Here is a 19,601-nt window from a genome sequence, read left to right as displayed (position 1 = left end):
ACTATCGTTAGAGTTCCACTAGAGGGCAGCCACCTGGTGAGAATGTTCCTGCTTTGCAAGAAAGTTGGCTGATAAGGCACAGCCTGAAACTCTATGGACACAATGTTTAATTTGAACAGGTATACACCCACCTGACATATTCAACCTCAACAACTTTTATTTCCTTTGCTTTTTTAATAAAAAAAAAGGGGCAGCGGTTTTTTGATAGTATCAAAAATCATAGAGGTGAGGTGATACAAGTATAAAAGCATAGCATGAGTTGGGATCCAAAGCGTTGTTGCCATTATGGACATTACCTATAGACATGAGCATTAGTAGGCAACCCAGACACTGTCCTGGTTTTTATCGTTTCATTTTATATTCCTGCCTTAATCAATCGCGCTTCTTTCTGTCGCTTGTAGCTCATTCCCCCCATCAGAGCATCCCTGAATCTCAGACATCAGCGTCAACGTAGCACAAATGATCCGTCTGTGTAACAGCCAGTGCCTGTCCCAGTGTCTGCTGCTCCTATCTTGAGCGACTGGCTCTTTAAGGGAACAGCACTCGAGCAGCTATGAGATCATCGGCTTGCGTTGTCATGGCAACAAAGGCTGTTGCAGCACTACTGAGAAATAAGATGGCTGGCACGGTGGCTTTCTCTGTGGTCTCACTGAACTGGAGTAGATTGGATGTGTATATAGGCTATACTGTCCCCTTCACCCCCTGCCCTGTCCTGCCCTCTCACTCTCACCCTTCCTCTCTCCCTCCAACCACCCACCCATCCATCCATCCATCCACAGAAAAGATGAATGTGTGAGGGAGAAAGAAGGGTCGTTTAAGGGTTCATTCATCCGTGGAGACCAGCTTAGTTAGGAGAGAGAGAGAGAGAGAGAGAGAGAGAGAGAGAGAGAGAGAGAGAGAGAGAGAGAGAGAGAGAGAGAGAGAGAGCCAGAGGTTCTGTGAGGTATAGTATACCTTTGGATCTTCACTGGGCATAATGTGAGTCAAGGCCTGCATTTGTGTATTTCACTGTTGATATTTGCTGTCTTCTTTGGCTTATGCGTGTATGTCCTCGATCTCTCGCATCCTCTCTCTCCTCCCCTCCCCTCAGCCTCAATCACCCAGACACAGACGCATGCATGCTCACGCAGAATCGCGCGCAGCAGGCGGACGCGCGCGCACACACACGTACACACGTACACACACACACACACACACACACACACGCACACGCACACACGCATACATACTCACACACCCTTCCTGGAGGTGCTGGGAACAGCTGCAGCATTAGCGTTGAAAGAGATTTGCCGTGGACTGGAGTTTGCACAGCCTCCCCCGTTAATGAATGGATGCTACTACAGCGATCAGTTTAGCAGCGTCTTCCATTGGATCGCGGTGGTGGACAGTGGATATCCATTCTTGAATTTATTTATTTATTTCTATGCTCTCCATTTTTTTCTCTCCCCACCCTCTCCTCCTGGTGTGCTGTTGTCGGAAAGGACGACGGGGTCTTGTGCTTGATCGGATAAAGATGGAGGTGGACGTGGCCTCTCTGATGCTTGGCATACTATTGAGTTGTGTTCACTGCCCATTAGGGTGAATGGAGATTTCCCTCTTTTTTCTTTTGAGTGAGCTCTTTTGTTTTCCGGGGGGGGGCTCGGCCGAGCACTCCTGTGGTGAACTGAGCTATTGTCGGAAGAGACTGGGCCTCTTATTAAGCTGTGGATCTTTTAACCAGCCATCCATCCCCTCTCTTCCACCCCCCCCATTTACCTTTTAGTTAGCAGGGAAATACGGATAAAAAAAAAAAAGAAAATCCACTAGAGAATCTCTCCTCATCGTCCTCTTTGCTTCCAATGCCCCATTTCCCCCCATCATCTCTACCCCTGCTGCCCCCCTCTTCCTCCCTGCTCCCTCCCTCCTCCTCCTCCCACATCAGAGCGGCTACGTAATGTGCCTCCCTACGCATGCAAATGGGGATGCTACAAATGGTGGCTGGGACTGATGCTGATGAGAGGGTGATGCCTTGCGCAAGCACCTGCACCACCACCACCACCACCACCGCTGCTGTCACCGCTCCAGATCATCAGCCTGATGGGAAAACCCAGCGACCGATGCGATGCTGCCAACCCACTGCCACTGTCTGAATATAGAGTCGAGTGTCGCTTGCTTGCTGCCCGTGGATGTAAATGAGACGCGTGTGTAGTAGTGTATGTGAACGACGTGCACACTGGTTCTCCTCTGCCATCATGTCTGGTGTGTGATCGTCTCTCTAGCGGGACGCTCTTTACTGATGCGGGGGAGGCACTAAGCCTGAGGTTGGTCGACCTCCCCCTGCACCCCTCCTCCCTCCTCCTCCCTTCTCCCCATTCCGCCCCTTCTCCCCAATAAGCCCCGGGGTTAATAAAGCCACCTGCTGCCTGCCGGGGGGTCACTCACTATGAAGAAGAACCGCAGTAGCAACCTGCGCCGGGCCTGGCCCTGCAACTCGGATCTGTCTGAACGGCCGCTGGAGCGTAATCTCTCCCGTAGTGAGAAAGACGTCCGCGGCGGCGCGCAGAAACAGCAGCAGCACCTCCCTCCACCCCCTCCTGCTCACTTCTCTCCCTCCCCGCCGGTCTACCGGGCACCAGGTGAGTCGTCTCCTCCAACAACTCCACCCTCCATCCTCCATAGACCTCCTCAACGCTGCTAGCATAGCGTGGGGAGGGATATATATAAGTCACACATCCTCCAATGTACAGTTTCTTCGTCAAATGTATTTACTCTCTTTTTTAGACTATTTTTGTATCGCAAACAGTACTGTATTTGTAAATCTGGTATGTCATAAATGTATAGATGTAGCAGTACTGTCTATCATGTATGTCTACATATGTTATGATGAATTGAAAATGGGGGACCCTGATGTAAACAAGACGAAAGTCTTTCTCTGGTCTGCATCCCCTTAACAATTGCGTGTATTGAGCCGTACTGTATTGTACCCATTCTGCAATCTGTTAATACAATTTTCAATCAATCAATCAAACAGAATCATACAAATATATTCATGTTGTCAAATCGAAGCCTATAGCCTACTACTGTATAAGTGCTCGATTTGAAGGGGTTACTATCTATTGCCAAACGTCAAAGATGAACGGTCTTCCCCAATCCCCATTACATATTGTTTTCTTTCTCAGTCTATTGCAATGGACCGACGACGTGTATGTTTTTCCAGATCTGAACTTCACTGTGATGTTAGATAAAAAATTTTGTCTAGTGACTCTAGTCTATTCTTTAGTCTGTGGTCTTTGTTTATAATATTGGTAGCTTACGGTCTTTGTGTTGCAGTCAACTAGACATACACCATGTAAATCCATCAGAAAACCGCCACATAGCCATACCATATCCCCCCCCCCCACCACTTTGCCTCTGTTTCCAACTTTTGCGTCTTCACTGTGTCTTCTGTGTCTACTATGGTGGTTGGACGGCCCATTGTCCTGGAAAATGACATATGTCTATATCCAATCTATAATACAGTATACTATATACACAGATTATGAATCCCGGTTGCACTATCCTAGGTTAAAAAGTTGTATCACCTCTGTAAGTGTTTAAATAATTGTCATAAATGTATATTTATTTATTTATTATATTTATATATATATATGCTGTTGTTGTGAAGAGATACAAGAGTATTTTGTGCCAGTGAGGACTGAGGAGTAATGGGGCTTTGCATGGGCTCTATGGTGACTGTGAGAGTGTGAATCCCTCTCATGCTAATGCGGTCATACTTTTCTCTCTTCTGTTTTCCGGTTTATCTGCAGTCTTATCAGAATAACACTAAAACACTGAAAGACGTCAACTTCTCACAATTCTTCAAAAAATTCATCTATCTGCACCTCACTCACCGTAATCTTACAAATAACTGCACAATACACATGAGATGGTACTGAACTAGTGGACTGGCAAAAAAATTATATATTCTATAAATCTTTACTCAATACTGAGATTTCTGGAGATTCATAGACTCTGAACTCCTAATACAGGTTAAACAGGCTACATGTTGTTGTGTAAAGTAACTATGTCTGGACGTGAAGGGGTCAGCCCTATGTTCCCACAGCCCAATGGTCCCACACCCTATATTCCCACAGCCCAATGGTCCCACAGCCCTATGTTCCCACATTTCTAAGATTTTTCTTTCACTCAAAATTAGGCCCTATGTTCCCACAGCCCTATGTTCCCACATTTCTAAGATCTCTCTCAAAACGAGGCCCTATGTTCCCACATTTCTAAGATCTCTCTCAAAACGAGGCCCTATGTTCCCACATTTCTAAGATTTCTTTCCCACAAAAAATTAGGCCCTATGTTCCCATAGCCCAATGGTCCCACAGCCATATGTTCCCGGATGAACCCTCTACTGCCAGAGGACAATTGGATAATAGGTTGGGTGTACCAAATTAAGAGAAAGGGGGATAAAATCAGATAAAAATGTATGAAAAAAGGAAATGTGGGAACATAGGGCTGTGGGAACATAGGCATGCTGCCGTCTGGACATGTTGTGAAAGACGCAGGGACCTGTGCAGACTTCAGAGGTCATGAACTCACCAAACAGTGACAATGGTAGAGCTGTGGAACCAACAATACCTGAATTTGGGTTAGAATTGGGTATAAGCTGACTGTTTCAGTAAGTTCACAATCAAATAATTCCAGTCAATACATTTGTTTTTATATCCACCTTTTCTCCTTATTTTCTATTTTTCTCCCATCCCAATTTCGCTGTTTCCTATTCTCCCCTCCCCTGTCTTGAACGTTGCTCGCATATGCCCCCCACTGGTCGGTTGTAGGGAGGATAGAAGCCTTGCATCACGTGTCCCCTCCGGTACACGAGGAGGCAGCCTGTCACATCTTTTCACCTGCCAGCGCGGACTCTCATTCGCGAGGTGTAACGTGTGGGAGGCTCACACTACCCCCGCTACTTCCTGTCTCTACTGTGCAGGCGTCCCCAACCGACTTGTAGGAGTCGCTGTCCACAACGTCCAGATTACCACCCATCGACTTCCACCCGCTACCTCTGCCAATTGAGCCAGTATGACGGCCGGCCCAAGCCGGAGGCAACGCCGACAGCCGGATTCGAACCCGGTGTCTCTTGCGTTGGTGACGAGCGCAATGTCCGCTGCGCCACCCAGCCGCCAGTCAATTACATTTTCTGAATTAAAACCCAAATCTTTTTTTATTTTATTTTTATTTATCCAGGAATGTCCCATTGAGATACAAGATCTCTTCTTCCAGGGAGTCCTGACCAACACGGCAGTTTGAATTATGTTTGTGAATAGGCCCCAGTGTGTAGTAATGCCCTGCCACTCGCCAAGAAACAATATAGCTCCAGTATATCGGTCTGAGAGAAGACTCAAGCCTCAGAAATACATGAGCTGTGGGTTTCCACGTCAGACTCAGTGTGGCACACGCACATCAAGGATTTGTAATGAGGAATGCATTCCTGGTCAGAACAATGGACTACAGTACAATAATATTTGCATTTGTTAGCCATGCTAGCGATCTAAACAATCAATCCATGCCAAAGCTATATGTGTAAAAGATGAAAGACTCACAACCATGCTGATTTGTCAAAATGACATCCAGCTATTTTTGTTTGAAACCACTAAAACCACTTTTAGTCAGGGGAGTGCCATGGTTTCTCCATAGAGCCCTGTTGTAGTTTTTTAGTGCAGCAGCTCACGCAGGTAGGGGGCAACTCAGTCACGTGATTCAGTGGGTGTTGCTGATTGGCTCGAACATGGTGTGTTTATAAACAAGAAACCCATTTATAGGCCTAGGAGGGACAAGAGAGACCACTGAAATACAGACAATTTCTCAAACCCAACCTCTTTTCTTGATCCTCTAATCACAACCGTTGCTTCCCTCAGACAAACAGTTGTGATTGGAGGATCCAGAAAAGGGGGCAGGGTTTGAGATAGGTCAATAGGAGATGGAGGTGTTCCAGATGGCTCACATCACCTTCTACACAATCGCCCCAAGAGACACGGTGTGACCTGCTGTTCGTTCATAATCTTAACCCTTTCACTACCACACTACAGAAGGTTAACCCTTTCACTACCACACTACAGACGGGTTAACCTTCTGCAGTGTGGTCGTGAAAGGGTTAACCCTTTTGGTCGTGTGGCAGTGAAAGGGTTAACGAGTTCTGTATTGTCGCAGTGAAGGTGTCAACCATTTTGGTAGTATAGTGTGGTAGTGAAAGGGTTAACAGTTATCTTATCTCATTTCTCCTCCAGGTGATGTGTCTCCTATCAGTATGTCACCCATCAGCCAGTCTCAGTTCATCCCGCTGGGGGAGATACTCTGTCTGGCCGTCTCTGCCATGAACTCAGCCCACAAGCCTGTCACCCAGGAGGCCCTGGTGGACCACCTCACTACCAGCTTCCCAGGTACGTCTGACACACAGTCCCAATGGGGCAGCGGTGGCCTAAAGGTTAGAGAAGCGGGTTTGTGTCCGGAAGGTCGCTTGTTCGATCCCCCGGACCGGCAGGGGAAAAAATCTGGGCTGGGGAAGTGAATTAATAACTCTCTCCCATACCCTGTTAACACCAATCGCTGAAGTGCCCTTGAGCAAGGCACTTAACCCCCAACTGCTCCAGTGGAGTTGCTCAGTGGCCAATGGTGTCAGACTGTGGTTGTACTGGACAGCTCCCAGGTGTGAATGGAACTGTGTGAATGTGAAGCAGGGCGTAGCTGAAAAAAAGCATCCGTGCTCAGAGAACCTACCCTGGGTAAATAAAGGTAAAAAAATAAATTATAATAATATGACTGGAGAAAATATGATCGTTATTTTGTTCAGACATTTGTACTTTTTTTTTTTTTTTTGTAGTTTAGTTTAGTCAACTTTCTTATCCCACAGTGTGGAAAATAATCTCAGATTCAGATTCAGAGTTTTATTTGCCACATGGAAACAATACAATCATTTTTCATACAAAATCATAAATACCATACCATGGGCAAAAGGAGCAGGAAGAAGAATAATTCTTATAGTTACCTGCCCCTTATTCCTAAACTAAACAAGTATTACTTGATGGTCGGCGTACAACCTAATTTACACAAAATAATAATTTATACCATATACAAAGAAACAAACAATCCACAGTTTAAACAAGAAAAAATTAAATGATGATAATAATAATAATAAAGACTAAAAGAAAAAATAGAAAAGATCTCACTATTCAGATCACATTTGACTTTCATACTGACTAAATATATATTTTTTATAATTCTTTTTGAATTGACAAACACTATTACATCCCTTAAGCTCGCTATGGAGAGAATTCCACAACTTTACACCAATAACTGAAGGACACATCTGTTTACATTTACAATTACATTTAGTCACTTAGCTGACGCTTTTATCCAAAGCGACTTCCAAGTTCTGTACGACAAGTCATCAGGAAGGGTACAACTCTATCAGCTGAGTAACAATGTTCATCAAAGTGTTGCATGTTACAGTGTAGGTTAGTTTATTAGGACAAGTGCATGACAGTAAGGTTAGTTGGGGTTAGATTTTTTTATTTAATTTTTTTTTATTATTTCAGATAATGGTTGAAGAAGTGCGTCTTTAGCACTTTGTGGGGCAAGGACTGAGAATAGGCGGCTTCTCTTTGATGACCCTCCCGGAGCTTGGATAGGAGTAGGTCTGAGGCGGCCAGAAGATGCAGAGCGTAGGGGTCTTGAGGGTGTGTAGTTAGAGACCATTGACCGGAGGTAGGCGGGAGCGGTTCCCTTTGCCGCACGGTATGCTAGGTCGAGGGCCTTGAAGCGGATACATGCCGCTGCGTTTTGAATGAGTTGAAGAGGCTTGGTGGCAGTGGCCGGGAGGCCAGCGAGCAGTGCGTTGCAGTAGTCAAGGCGGGAGATGACTGTTGATTGGACGAGGAGTTGGGTGGCTTCTTTTGTCAGGAAGGGGCGGATCCTTCTGACGTTGCACAGGAGGAATCTGCAGGTTCTGGTTGTCGCTGCGATGTGAGCAGAGAAGTTCAACTGGTCGTTGAGGACAACACCAAGGTTCTTGGCGGTCGGGGACGCGGTCACAGCTGCATTCTCGACTGTGATGGAAAGGTCGGTCAGGGGGGAGGATTTGGCCAGCAGGTTGTAAGATCCTGATCAAACTGGCCAGTATCACGTCTTCATCTGTTTTGGCTCTCCATCCAATTCCTCTGCGTTGTGTCATTTTAATGGTCCTGACGTCTACGACACTGGCTGATAAGATCCTATTCTCCACCTCCGTAAGAATTCGACACTTCAACACCGTGAAATACCTTATGAGGAAAAGCGTTGTTTTATCGCTATAAACAGAACCTCATAATCAGATGTTATCAGATGTTATCAAATTGTATCGTCCTTGAAGAGTCTATTCTAATGATCTTTCGGTGTGTTCGTCTATCGTCCTTTTGTTATTCAGTCCAATAGTGTTCAGGCCTGGTCTTTAGCCTAACCCTCCTCGCGTTAGCCGGAGCTAATGATGATGTGGCATTCTCCCCCCCCCCCCTCCTCTCTGTGATGAGAGGAGAGAGTGTCCTCTGTGTGATCTCAGTCCTACTCGCTCTTGGTCAGATTCTAGTCTGCCCTACACCCGGAAACACCGTTCGACTTATAGATCTTTGCCGTAGCAACGACGGCCCGCCTTCTGGTTGTCATGCGACGTGCTGTCATGACAACTGCATAACCTTTAACACCATTAAACTTTCATTAAGATGAACCTCTCTCCCTCCTGCTCTGGGCCTACAGTACACTCGCTATCAGTGTTATGTCTCCGAGGAATTAAAAACAAACCCCCTCGCTGGCAGTGTGGTGCTCACTCGCTCTGAACCAACCTCTGCTAAGCCAAACACATTTCTGCCCTCTCTGACCTGGCACCGTTAGATGCTACCATCTTCCCCCAATCTATACATCACATACATTGAAAAAGCACCCCAAATCCCTCATTCCCCCCTTTGATTCTTAATCAACCTTCAGAATCATAAATCATTATTTGGTTTTTTAATTAATTATGCCAAAAATAGCCTGTGGTTGAAGCAAACCAACCTCATCTCTCGTGCACAAGAAACGAAGACGGCCCACGGTCAACCCAGTGATCTTGCTGCCTGATGTCTGCTTGCGCCCCCCTTCGTGCACAAAGGGAACCGAAACCGACCACCAACACCAACAACATCCAACGACTCATAACAATTAGAGCTCCTCTGTCTGCTCCCAATAATTCCATCCTGTTGTTTTACTGTTTTCCCTCTTATCTACCTTCTATATATATATATCCTTCTATACATATATCTTCTATATGAATCCTCCATTTATATCTCATACTCCTAATCAATGAACACAGGACTTCTCGCTGTTGTCTCGTCTCTCGATCTCCTGATTGACTCTGAAAGGAAGTCCCTGCTTGTCCATGATTCACCGCCCGTGCTCTGTTGTTTCAAAACGCTCTCTAAACAGCGTCTCCGCAGGGAAGCCCCCTCCGATGTCCGCCTCGTTCTCCCCTGGGCAACACCGCCTGCGACCGCTGGACTCCACCCCGTCGGCCGTCTCCGCCCCGTCGGTCATCTCCGCCCTGTCGGTCATCTTGGTTGAGGCTCATCTCCACCGCCGTCGGCCCTCTCCAGACTCTGAAAGCAGAAACACCACGCCGGCAGTTTTTCTGTACACTCGACCCTGTGTTTTCTATTAGTCTACCGTGGCTTTGGGCCTGCAGCTCGTTCCATGGAGTTATCTCCAGTTCTCCTTCTATTTTTCCTCTGCAAGCCCCGGCCATGGCCACGCCCTTTCAGACTGTTGGACGGTGTGAGTGTCCTACAGCCCATGGCGCTATTTGTTCTCTATTAGTCCCCCACCTTCTCAACACCCATATCTAATCCTACAGGGCTGTTCCCTGTTTTGTTGTCTTCCGGCGTGACACCAGCAGCTAAACGATACCCACTCGGCGCTCTATGTTCGTCCCACGGGTGACCCCCAGCGCGCGCCAGTTCTTTCTGGTGACTTGTCCCCTCAAGACTCTGCCTATTTATTAGGTGTGAGAAGGCCCCACTGGAGATCGAACTCCCTCTTATTTCATAATTAAACTTATTTAATTAACCGCATCTCATCTCTCTCTGCAATTCTTATTTAACCCATTCAATAATTAAACTATTTAATTAACCTGTATATCGATATTATTATTATGATAATAACATACAACAGAGCATCGCTCTAACATACAACAGAGCAGGTTGGTTCCCTGCCCCTAACTCACATACGTACTCGTACTATCATCTAACATACAACAGAGCTGTCCGTTGCTCTATACCCTACGGGGCTGTCTACCGTCGCCCTGGAGCTGTCACATCGCTCTATACCCTACAGGGCTGTCTACCGTCGCCCTGGAGCTGTCCCGTCGCTCTATACCCTACGGGGCTGTCTACCGTCGCCCTGGAGCTGTCACGTCGCTCTATATACCCTACGGGGCTGTCTACCGTCGCCCTGGAGCTGTCCCGTCGCTCTATACCCTACGGGGCTGTCTACCGTCGCCCTGGAGCTGTCACGTCGCTCTATATACCCTACGGGGCTGTCTACCGTCGCCCTGGAGCTGTCCTGTCGCTCTATACCCTACAGGGCTGTCTACCGTCGCCCTGGAGCTGTCACGTCGCTCTATACCACACTTTGAGTTCCTTTACAAAGTTCTCACATACACCACCGTGTATACACACAAGCAGTTGGTAATTTTGAAAAAATTAAACTCCTTAGTTAACTTAAACTCTAAATATTCCCCTATGGGTAATGGAAACTCCCCAGCACTACCCCCCCCTCCGCAATTAAACTCCTTAATTAAATTAAACTCTAAATATTCCCCTATGGGTAATGGAAACTCCCCAGCACTACCCCCCCCTCCGCCACTAGGTGGCAACCTACTCCTCCTCCATTTGCCTGTATTATCCCACTGCCCCCCCTAGATAGCGGCCAAACTCAGTCTAGAGGATTGGTTGACGTGTCACTTCCCGGTTCTAATCTCCTCGTGGCTCTGCGGCCAATTCTTTTCCTTTTTTTTTTTTTCACCGTCCCTTTAATGCCTCAAACATTCTCTCGCTACCGACCACACCCGTAACGTTTGTTCACTGCTCCCTTCACGCCACAGTCCCGCTTCCCGCTTCCTGCTTTTTGAACAGTAATCAAACTAAATACGATGTTGCCCCTTTAATTGAATGAACATCTCCCCTTTGCCTCCCTTCCCATCTCCTATACAGTGGCTTCTGTGCTCTGTAGATAAGACTCTCGATTTTCAAAACAAAAACCGGTGCCGCTCTGCTGTTATTCAAACACACTATTACAGCTGGCATTCTCTGTGTCAAACTAATTACGTTTACGGATACACTATTGTTCGTTTTCTTATTGGCTTGTGAAGTTGTTGAGACTCACTTTATCTTTTCACCGTCAGTTGTTCTGGTCCATGGCGCTGTTTATCTCTCCGGCCTTGCTCGGCTCGCTCGCTGGGTCCATGGCGCTGTTTATCTCTCCGGCCTTGCTCGGCTCGCTCGCTGGGTCCATGGCGCTGGCCTTGCTTGCTCGCTGGCTTGGCTCGCGTCCATGGCTACCCCTTCACGCCTCGGCACTGCACACAGTCTCTTCCTTTCAAGCAACTTCAAAGCAAGCAATAATCCGGGTCCAAACGGCATCAACTGTAAGATCCTGATCAAACTGGCCAGTATCACGTCTTCATCTGTTTTGGCTCTCCATCCAATTCCTCTGCGTTGTGTCATTTTAATGGTCCTGACGTCTACGACACTGGCTGATAAGATCCTATCTCCCCCGTTAGTGCAATCCATAAACCATAATAATTCTCCACCTCCGTAAGAATTCGACACTTCGACACCGTGAAATACCTTATGAGGAAAAGCGTTGTTTTATCGCTATAAACAGAACCTCATAATCAGATGTTATCAGATGTTATCAAATTGTATCGTCCTTGAAGAGTCTATTCTAATGATCTTTCGTTGTGTTCGTCTATCGTCCTTTTGTTATTCAGTCCAATAGTGTTCAGGCCTGGTCTTTAGCCTAACCCTCCTCGCGTTAGCCGGAGCTAATGATGATGTGGCATTCTCCCCCCCCCCTCCTCTCTGTGATGAGAGGAGAGAGTGTCCTCTGTGTGATCTCAGTCCTACTCGCTCTTGGTCAGATTCTAGTCTGCCCTACACCCGGAAACACTGTTCGACTTATAGATCTTCGCCGTAGCAACGACGGCCCGCCTTCTGGTTGTCATGCGACGTGCTGTCATGACAACTGCATAACCTTTAACACCATTAAACTTTCATTAAGATGAACCTCTCTCCCTCCTGCTCTGGGCCTACAGTACACTCGCTATCAGTGTTATGTCTCAGAGGAATTAAAAACAAACCCCCTCGCTGGCAGTGTGGTGCTCACTCGCTCTGAACCAACCTCTGCTAAGCCAAACACATTTCTGCCCTCTCTGACCTGGCACCGTTAGATGCTACCATCTTCCCCCAATCTATACATCACATACATTGAAAAAGCACCCCAAATCCCTCAAGGTGGAGCAATTCTGTTTTGCTTAGGTTCAGTTTGAGGTGGTTGGTCGTCATCCAGGCGGAGATGTCGGACAGACAGGCCGAGATCCGCTCATAGACGTGGATATCTGAGGGAGGGAAGAAGAGGAAGAGTTGAGTATCATCGGCATAACAATGATACAAGAAGCCATGAGACGTGATAATGTTACGCAGTGATTTAGTGTAGAGGGAGAAGAGAAGGGGTCCTAGGACCGAGCCCTGGGGGACACCCAGATTTTGTAATTTTTCTAGCAGTGGATTATTTCTTGCCCTAAACATAATTAACATGGTTTGAAACCATGTCTTCAAGTTTAATTATTCTAGATTTAATAAATAATGTGTTTGTGTGTTCTCGATAATTCACTTTATGTGTGATTCTTACAGCCCTCTTCTGTAGTATATATAATGGTTTTATATTGGTCCCATAAGTATTCCCCCATACTTCAACACAATAACTGAGATAAGGTGAGATGAGTGAACAGTAGTGTTCTCATTGCCTCATACTCGAGTCTAACACATCCTTTACTTTATTCATAACAAAAATACTCTTGGACATCTTTTTTTTAACATGTGCTATGTGAGGTTTCCATGTTAATTTATCATCCATAATTACACCAAGAAAACGAAATGCATTAACTCTCTCTATATCAACTCCATCTATGGTCAGTACTATATTTTCATCTAGTTTTCGCGTTTATTGATCCAACGTTATATCTCCAAAACACATTATCCACGCTGCTCTGAGTGTCCCCAGTCCATCTGTTGTAACGATACTGCATGCCCCGAAAACCTGGACCGGAGTTTTTTTTTTGATGCACATCCCCAGCCAATCCAATCCAATGATGTGCAATACCATCCGGGAGACGATAGGCGGCGGTATTTGCCCTTTTGCGAGCTCAGACCCATTCCCAACGATAACATCAGGTTGGATGGATGAAAATGAATGGATATCGCTAATAAAAGAAATAACGATTAAAACCTGACTATACTCGTGATTGGCGCTCAAGCGATGGCGAGTTAACCCGACTATCATTGGGTCTGGCGTCCAATGAGTTAAAGGCGGCCGGGTAGCACAGCGGACTAAGCGTCTGTCTACCACCACAGAGACACTGGTATCGAATCCGTCTGTGAGCGGTCCCTCCGGCTTGGGTGGTCGTCATACTGACACAATTGGCAGTGTCAGCGGGTGGGAAGCCGGTGGGTGGTATTCTGGTCATTGTAAACAGCGACTCCTACAGGTCGGTCAGGGCGCCTGCACAGCGAGGGAAGGAACTGGGTAAGGTAGTGTGATCCTCCCACGCATTACACTTCCCCAGTGAGAGTCCTTGCTGTCAGGTGAAAAGAGGCTGCTGGCTGTCTCCTATGTATCGGAGGAAGCATCTGATAGACCTCAGGGCTCCCTAGACCGACCAGTGGGGGGCACATGCGTGCAACGACCAGGAAGGGGAGGGGTGAATTGGCATAATGACTAAATTGGGATGGGAGAAAAATACATATGAGGAGAAAAAGTGGATGATAAAAAAAAGAAAGGGGTATTAAATTCACGAGTAAATATTTCATTATTACATTCCTACAGTAGGTATTTCCACTCCCAAACGTGAACAGTATTTACTCACATATTTAAGTAGTGCATTTTTAGGTGGTACTTGAAAGACACTTTGCTATTTAATTTACTTATGTTCAGTGGGCAGTTATTCCAATGATTGATGGCACGATAAATAACCATCCTCTTTAAAGCATTTGATTTTGGACGTGGTAGCATAATCTGTCCATCATCGGCTGACCTAGTAAAATAAGGATGAACCTGACTGCATCTGACAATTTGTTTGTATAAGAAAACAGGTTGAGACGAAAAGACAGTGTTCCTGGAGGGCGGCTACGTGGCGTAGTGGGCAAGGCGCTCGCCACAAATGCAGAGACGCTGGGCTCGCCTGTTCGAGCCCAGCGCTCCACATTGCTTTCAGTTTAGCTGGTCGTTCATACTAATACACATTGGCCGTATTAGGGGGTGGGAAACTGATGGGTGGGGATCGGGCGTTGTGGACAGCGACTCCTACAGGTCGGTTGGTGCGCCTGCGCAGTAGAATCAGGAAGTGTCGGGGGCAGCGTGAGCCTCCCACGCGTTACTCCTCGCCACTGAGAGATCGAGCTGCGCAGGTGAAAAGATGCGACTGCTGTTACCTCAAGTACCGGAGGGGACTGGTGCTATGTATGACTTAGTCCACATTGCAGCCGGCTTGTGGGAGGCAAGAAACAGCGTTCGTGACAGGGGAGGGTTGAATTGGATGATACGAAATTGGGATGGGAGAAAATATAGAAAATGGGAGAAAAAGTGGATAAAAAAAAAGACAGTGTTCCTGAAAAATGTAACCGTGTTGAAAACCAGCCTATTCTCTACCGCTAACCATGAGAGTTGACGGTGCATACTGATAGTGTTTGTTCTATTGGAACAATGTAAGACTAACCTTGCAGCTCTGTTCTGGGCAGTTTGCAATTTCTTTAGTTGACCTTTGGATGCAGAGGACCATACTGGTGCACAATAATCCAGGTGACATAAAATTAAAGATTTCGCCACCTGTCCCACAATGTATGTAGGGACATAAGAAAGACATTTCCTCACCATCAATGGGTGTGTTCTTGTTCAATGTGAGCGATCTGTAGTGTAGTGCTCATTAAAGGATTTCTATTCTATTCTAAATACATTTATTTTTACTGCTAATACTGATTCTAAGTCCTAAACTTGTAAGTATTGACCAAAACTGAGTTCCAAACCAATCCTTTTTCTTTTACTGAACAGACATAGACCATTTGTTAAAATACAAATGATTTATAGGCTTATATAATCAATTTTTATTCACTAGACTACTAGAGAGATCAATCATGCTTCTATGTACCAAAACGACATAAAATCAGGGATGGGTGGTGGACTTTAGTTCGGGGGAACGGTCTGATACTGATACCCTGTTTTAGCTTGCTGTCGCTGTGATACGCTGTGGTGCCATCACTACCCTGTTTTATAGCTGATTCTTCACTCTATGACAGATGTTTCACGGTAGAGCTTCATTCGTTGATCCCTCTTGATTCATGTGACATTTTAGAGGTATTTTAATGTTTAAAATTGGACAAAGTGCGTATTTAAGAATGAGGAAGAAAAAACTGTTAAATTGAAGATCTCAGTTGGATAATTCTTTTGTCCCGGATTAGTCTTTAGGTTAATTAGGTAATTAGGTTAATCCATGTCATAGAAGCCAGACCTTAAATGGGAACTACGCCCAATTTAAGGATACCTGTTGTCCCTCTGGGTTAAGATGGTCCAAGATAGGAGTGAAAACAAACAGCTCTAGAGTGCTAGAACTCAAAGCTGTGATGTCATCAGGTATAAAGTCTGAAGCTGCTCCATAGACAATGATTGGGAAAGATGGTAAATGTGACACCCAGGGATGTCCTTGGGATAAAAATGGACTCCAATCTTACATTTAAAAAAACAAATCAAATCGGTAGTAAACAATGCAAAGTTTCACTTATCAAACTTCCGTCACATCAGAAACTCTCTGTCAACAAAAGCAGCAGCACTGTATTTTAATGCCATTATTATGTCACACTTAACATACTGTCTGACTAGCTGGACACAAGCCTCCTGTACAACATTACGATCTGTACAGGTAGTTTACCATCAGGCTGTGAAAGTTCTGGACAGGAAAACAAACAGCCACCATCATTGTTATAGCATAGCAAACCAGAACCTACTGAGCTGGGACAATCTTGTCAAATTCAAAGATGCCTGCCTTACCTATAAAATCCTACATGGCTTGGCTCCTCCCCCCCTCTGTACTTTCATAAAACAGAAAGCATCTGCTGATAGATATACCAGGTCTGTAGTCAGAGGGGACTGTGTAGTCCCAAACAGGAGGTCTGCTTTTAGTCAGACAGCCTTTTCCGTGAGAGCAGCCCACACCTGGAACAGTCTGCCAACACGGCTCAGGGAGTATCAAAGTTACATCTCATTTAAAACTAACTTAAAATCATGGTTGAGTGTGCGACCATTTTAACTGAGGGGTTGTATTTTAATGTATGTATTTTAGTGTATTGTAACCTATACTGATTCCTACTGTGTTTTAATGATTGTACTATGCTTTTTAACTGAGGGGTTGTATTTTAATGTATTTATTTGTATGTATTTTAGTGTATTGTAACCTATATTGATTCCTACTGTGTTTTAATTATTGTACTATGTTTTAATTATTGTTGTGCTCATGTCACCTGCCCCAGAGACTACAGTTGAAAATTAGCCAACTTGGCTAAACTGGCATATTTACAGTCAAATGTTCCTTAATATGCACTGTCTCTGTATTTTAAACCAATAAATACAAATACAAATACAGGGGAATGTTCTGATTAAACAGGTACATTTTCTACTTCAGATCTGAGAACACCCATTCATTGTCTATGGATAATCTCCAGACGTTACACCTGATGACGTCACACGTTTGAGTCTTATATCTCTGGTTTCTGGCTTTTTGAGAGAGGAGCTCGATTGAACCTTCCTGGGCCATGAAAATAACATATTGGAATTTATAATTTTGGTGGAAATTAGCTTACCGTCTTCTCCAGAGAGAGACAAGAAGATAGATACCAGTTTCCTCTCTGTGCGTTCAGTGGAAAGCTAGCTATCTGGCTGCACGTTAGCCTAGCTTAGCACAATGAATGGAAGCGGACATGACCGGTTAGCCTAGGGCATTGTCCAACTAACACCTTTCCCCGAAGGCTAACCGGTCATGTCCACTTCCATTCATTGTGCTAAGCTAGGCTAACATGCAGCCAGATAGCTTTCTACTGAACGCACAGAGAGGAAACTGGTATCTATCTTCTTGTCTCTCTATGGAGAAGACGGTAAGCTAATTTCCCAAAATGTTGGCGTGTTCTTTTAACTGTATGGAAACAGGCCCGGTTCTTAGTGATGGTTCTTAGTGATGGTTCTTAGTGATCCTCATCGCCCCCCAGAGGCCCACGAGCACAAGAGCAGTCAATGTGGAGGAAATTAGTTGGGAAATGATTAGACCAAATGATGAGGTGAATATGAACCTTTACCAAGTCAACTAACGTTAGTAGGCTGTGGGATTGTTGTTACCAGTAGTTACGGATTATAGTTTCAAGTTCAAGTTTCAAGTTTCTTTATTAGTTGTCATACAAAAATACAGAATACTTTTATATAAAATGCCTCTTTCTGTTTTGCTCCAGAGATTGTGCTAGATAAAAATAGATAAGTATAAAATAAGTATAATAAGTATAAAATAGAAGTCAAGTATGTAGACAAAAGTGTTCAATATATATACAATATACAATGCAGAGTAGAAAAGTAACTGAGTTACACTACAATATTTATACAGTACAATGCAGAAATGGGATGAGGTACAATTTAGGTACAATTTACAGTCAAGAGTCACTTTATTGTCCCATCAGCTGGGACATTTGTCTTGGGCTTACACCCACTACAGCCACAGACACATACATACAGACATGACACAACACAACCGACTCCACACAGAGGAGATACACAATATAAAAGATACAGAAAAGTACCTGCACAGCAGGATGTCTGGGAACACCACATTAGAATAGTATACCCAAATATACTAGTATAAGTAAGGGATAATGTATAGCTACGAGGTCATTGTCGCAAAATAATTGACCGACACGTAGTTTAAAATACCGAGCCGCTTCGGCGAGGTGTTTTAAACGTCAGTGAAGGTCAATTATTTTGCGACAATGACCGAGTAAAGCTATACATTATCCCGCTTATTACATGGCTAACTTACTAACAATATACCTAATTCATTTGACAAATCGCAGTTGTTCTGTGGCTCTGTCAGCCCAAATAAAGTGATTATTATTATCGCGGGCAGACTCTGTTCTGGCTCCGCTGTGTTCTGGCTCCGCTCGTCGCTCCGCCCCCTGTCATCGCCGGCAGCAGAACGCCGGCACGGCAGTGTCTAATTGCACTGAAACAGTGTGTCAGTGGGCTTGATTGCGAACAGCTGCGCACAGCGGTCATTATTGAAAAAACAGCGGTCATTATTGAAAAATAATGACCGCTGTCGGGGGGCTATTGACCAATCACAAGCAAGCATTTCGGCGAATGTGAAAACGCCATGTAATAATATAATATAATAGTATACCCAAAAAACACAAATATCGGTTATCGAATATCGATAATATAACAACCAAATATCAGTTATTCGATAGTTGCCCTTTATCTGGCACTATTTAAAAGTTTGACTGAACTTTTTTTTTAGCATGGAACTCTAAACCTCCTCCCAGAGGGCAGTAGCTCATACTCGGCATGTAAGACATGGGAGGGGTCCGAGACTATTCTATTGGCTTGCCTTAGAGTAGCCTGTTCAAAAATAGACTGCAGGGTAGGTGACCTTTCACCCCTATGATCTTCCATGCAGTCTGCATCAGACGGACCAGTTTGGACTTTAATTGTACAGACAGGTTACCAAACCAAGCTGTAATACCGTATCTGATGAGACTCTCTAATACAGATTGGTAGAAAAGTAACATACATTTTTGATCTACACCATGAACTCTAAGGTGACGTAGAAAGTGCAGTCATTGTTGTAGTCTGCTACACAGGCTATCTACATGGGTGTTCCAGGTTAGTGTGTTATCGACAAAAATCCCAAGATATTTATATGAAGAGACCTGCGAGATAGCTGTGTGTGGATGACCACAGGCCTGTGGTCCCCAACACCTCTGGGGTCAAACACCATCTACTCAGTCTTCTTAACATTTAAAACCAGACAGTTATTGTCGCACCAGTTTACAAACCTCTGGATTTCCGAATAATAGTCAGCTAGGTCACTGTCATTCTTAATTAGAGCTAAAATGGCAGTGTCACTGATAATTATTTTATTTAGTAAGGTGTAATGAGGTATGAGTTGTAGTGCAAATTCTTTACCAATAAATATAAAGTGTGTTAAGTGTCTAAAGTGGGTAAAGTGGGTGCTGCAGTGAGTTGTTTGTTTAAAGTGAGTGTGTGCG

At 45.0% G+C, this 19,601-nt stretch overlaps 1 protein-coding gene across 1 annotated transcript in view; it reads left to right on the top strand.

Annotated features, from left to right (window-relative positions):
- stox2a (storkhead box 2a) overlaps positions 1-19,601 on the top strand; it is a gene marked incomplete at its 3' end in the record, with an annotated part of 37,762 nt that overhangs the window by 6,485 nt on the left and 11,676 nt on the right. Inside the window, exon 2 of the mRNA XM_084317842.1 lies at positions 6,255-6,407. Coding sequence (XP_084173968.1) covers positions 6,255-6,407 — 153 coding nt within the window. The remainder of the gene's footprint in view (positions 1-6,254; positions 6,408-19,601) is intronic.

This window comes from Notolepis coatsorum (genome assembly GCF_963971535.1).
Source record: "Notolepis coatsorum genome assembly, chromosome: 7".
In the NCBI taxonomy this organism is placed as follows: Eukaryota; Metazoa; Chordata; class Actinopteri; order Aulopiformes; family Paralepididae; genus Notolepis; species Notolepis coatsorum.
This window is presented reverse-complemented; position numbering and strand designations above follow the sequence as displayed.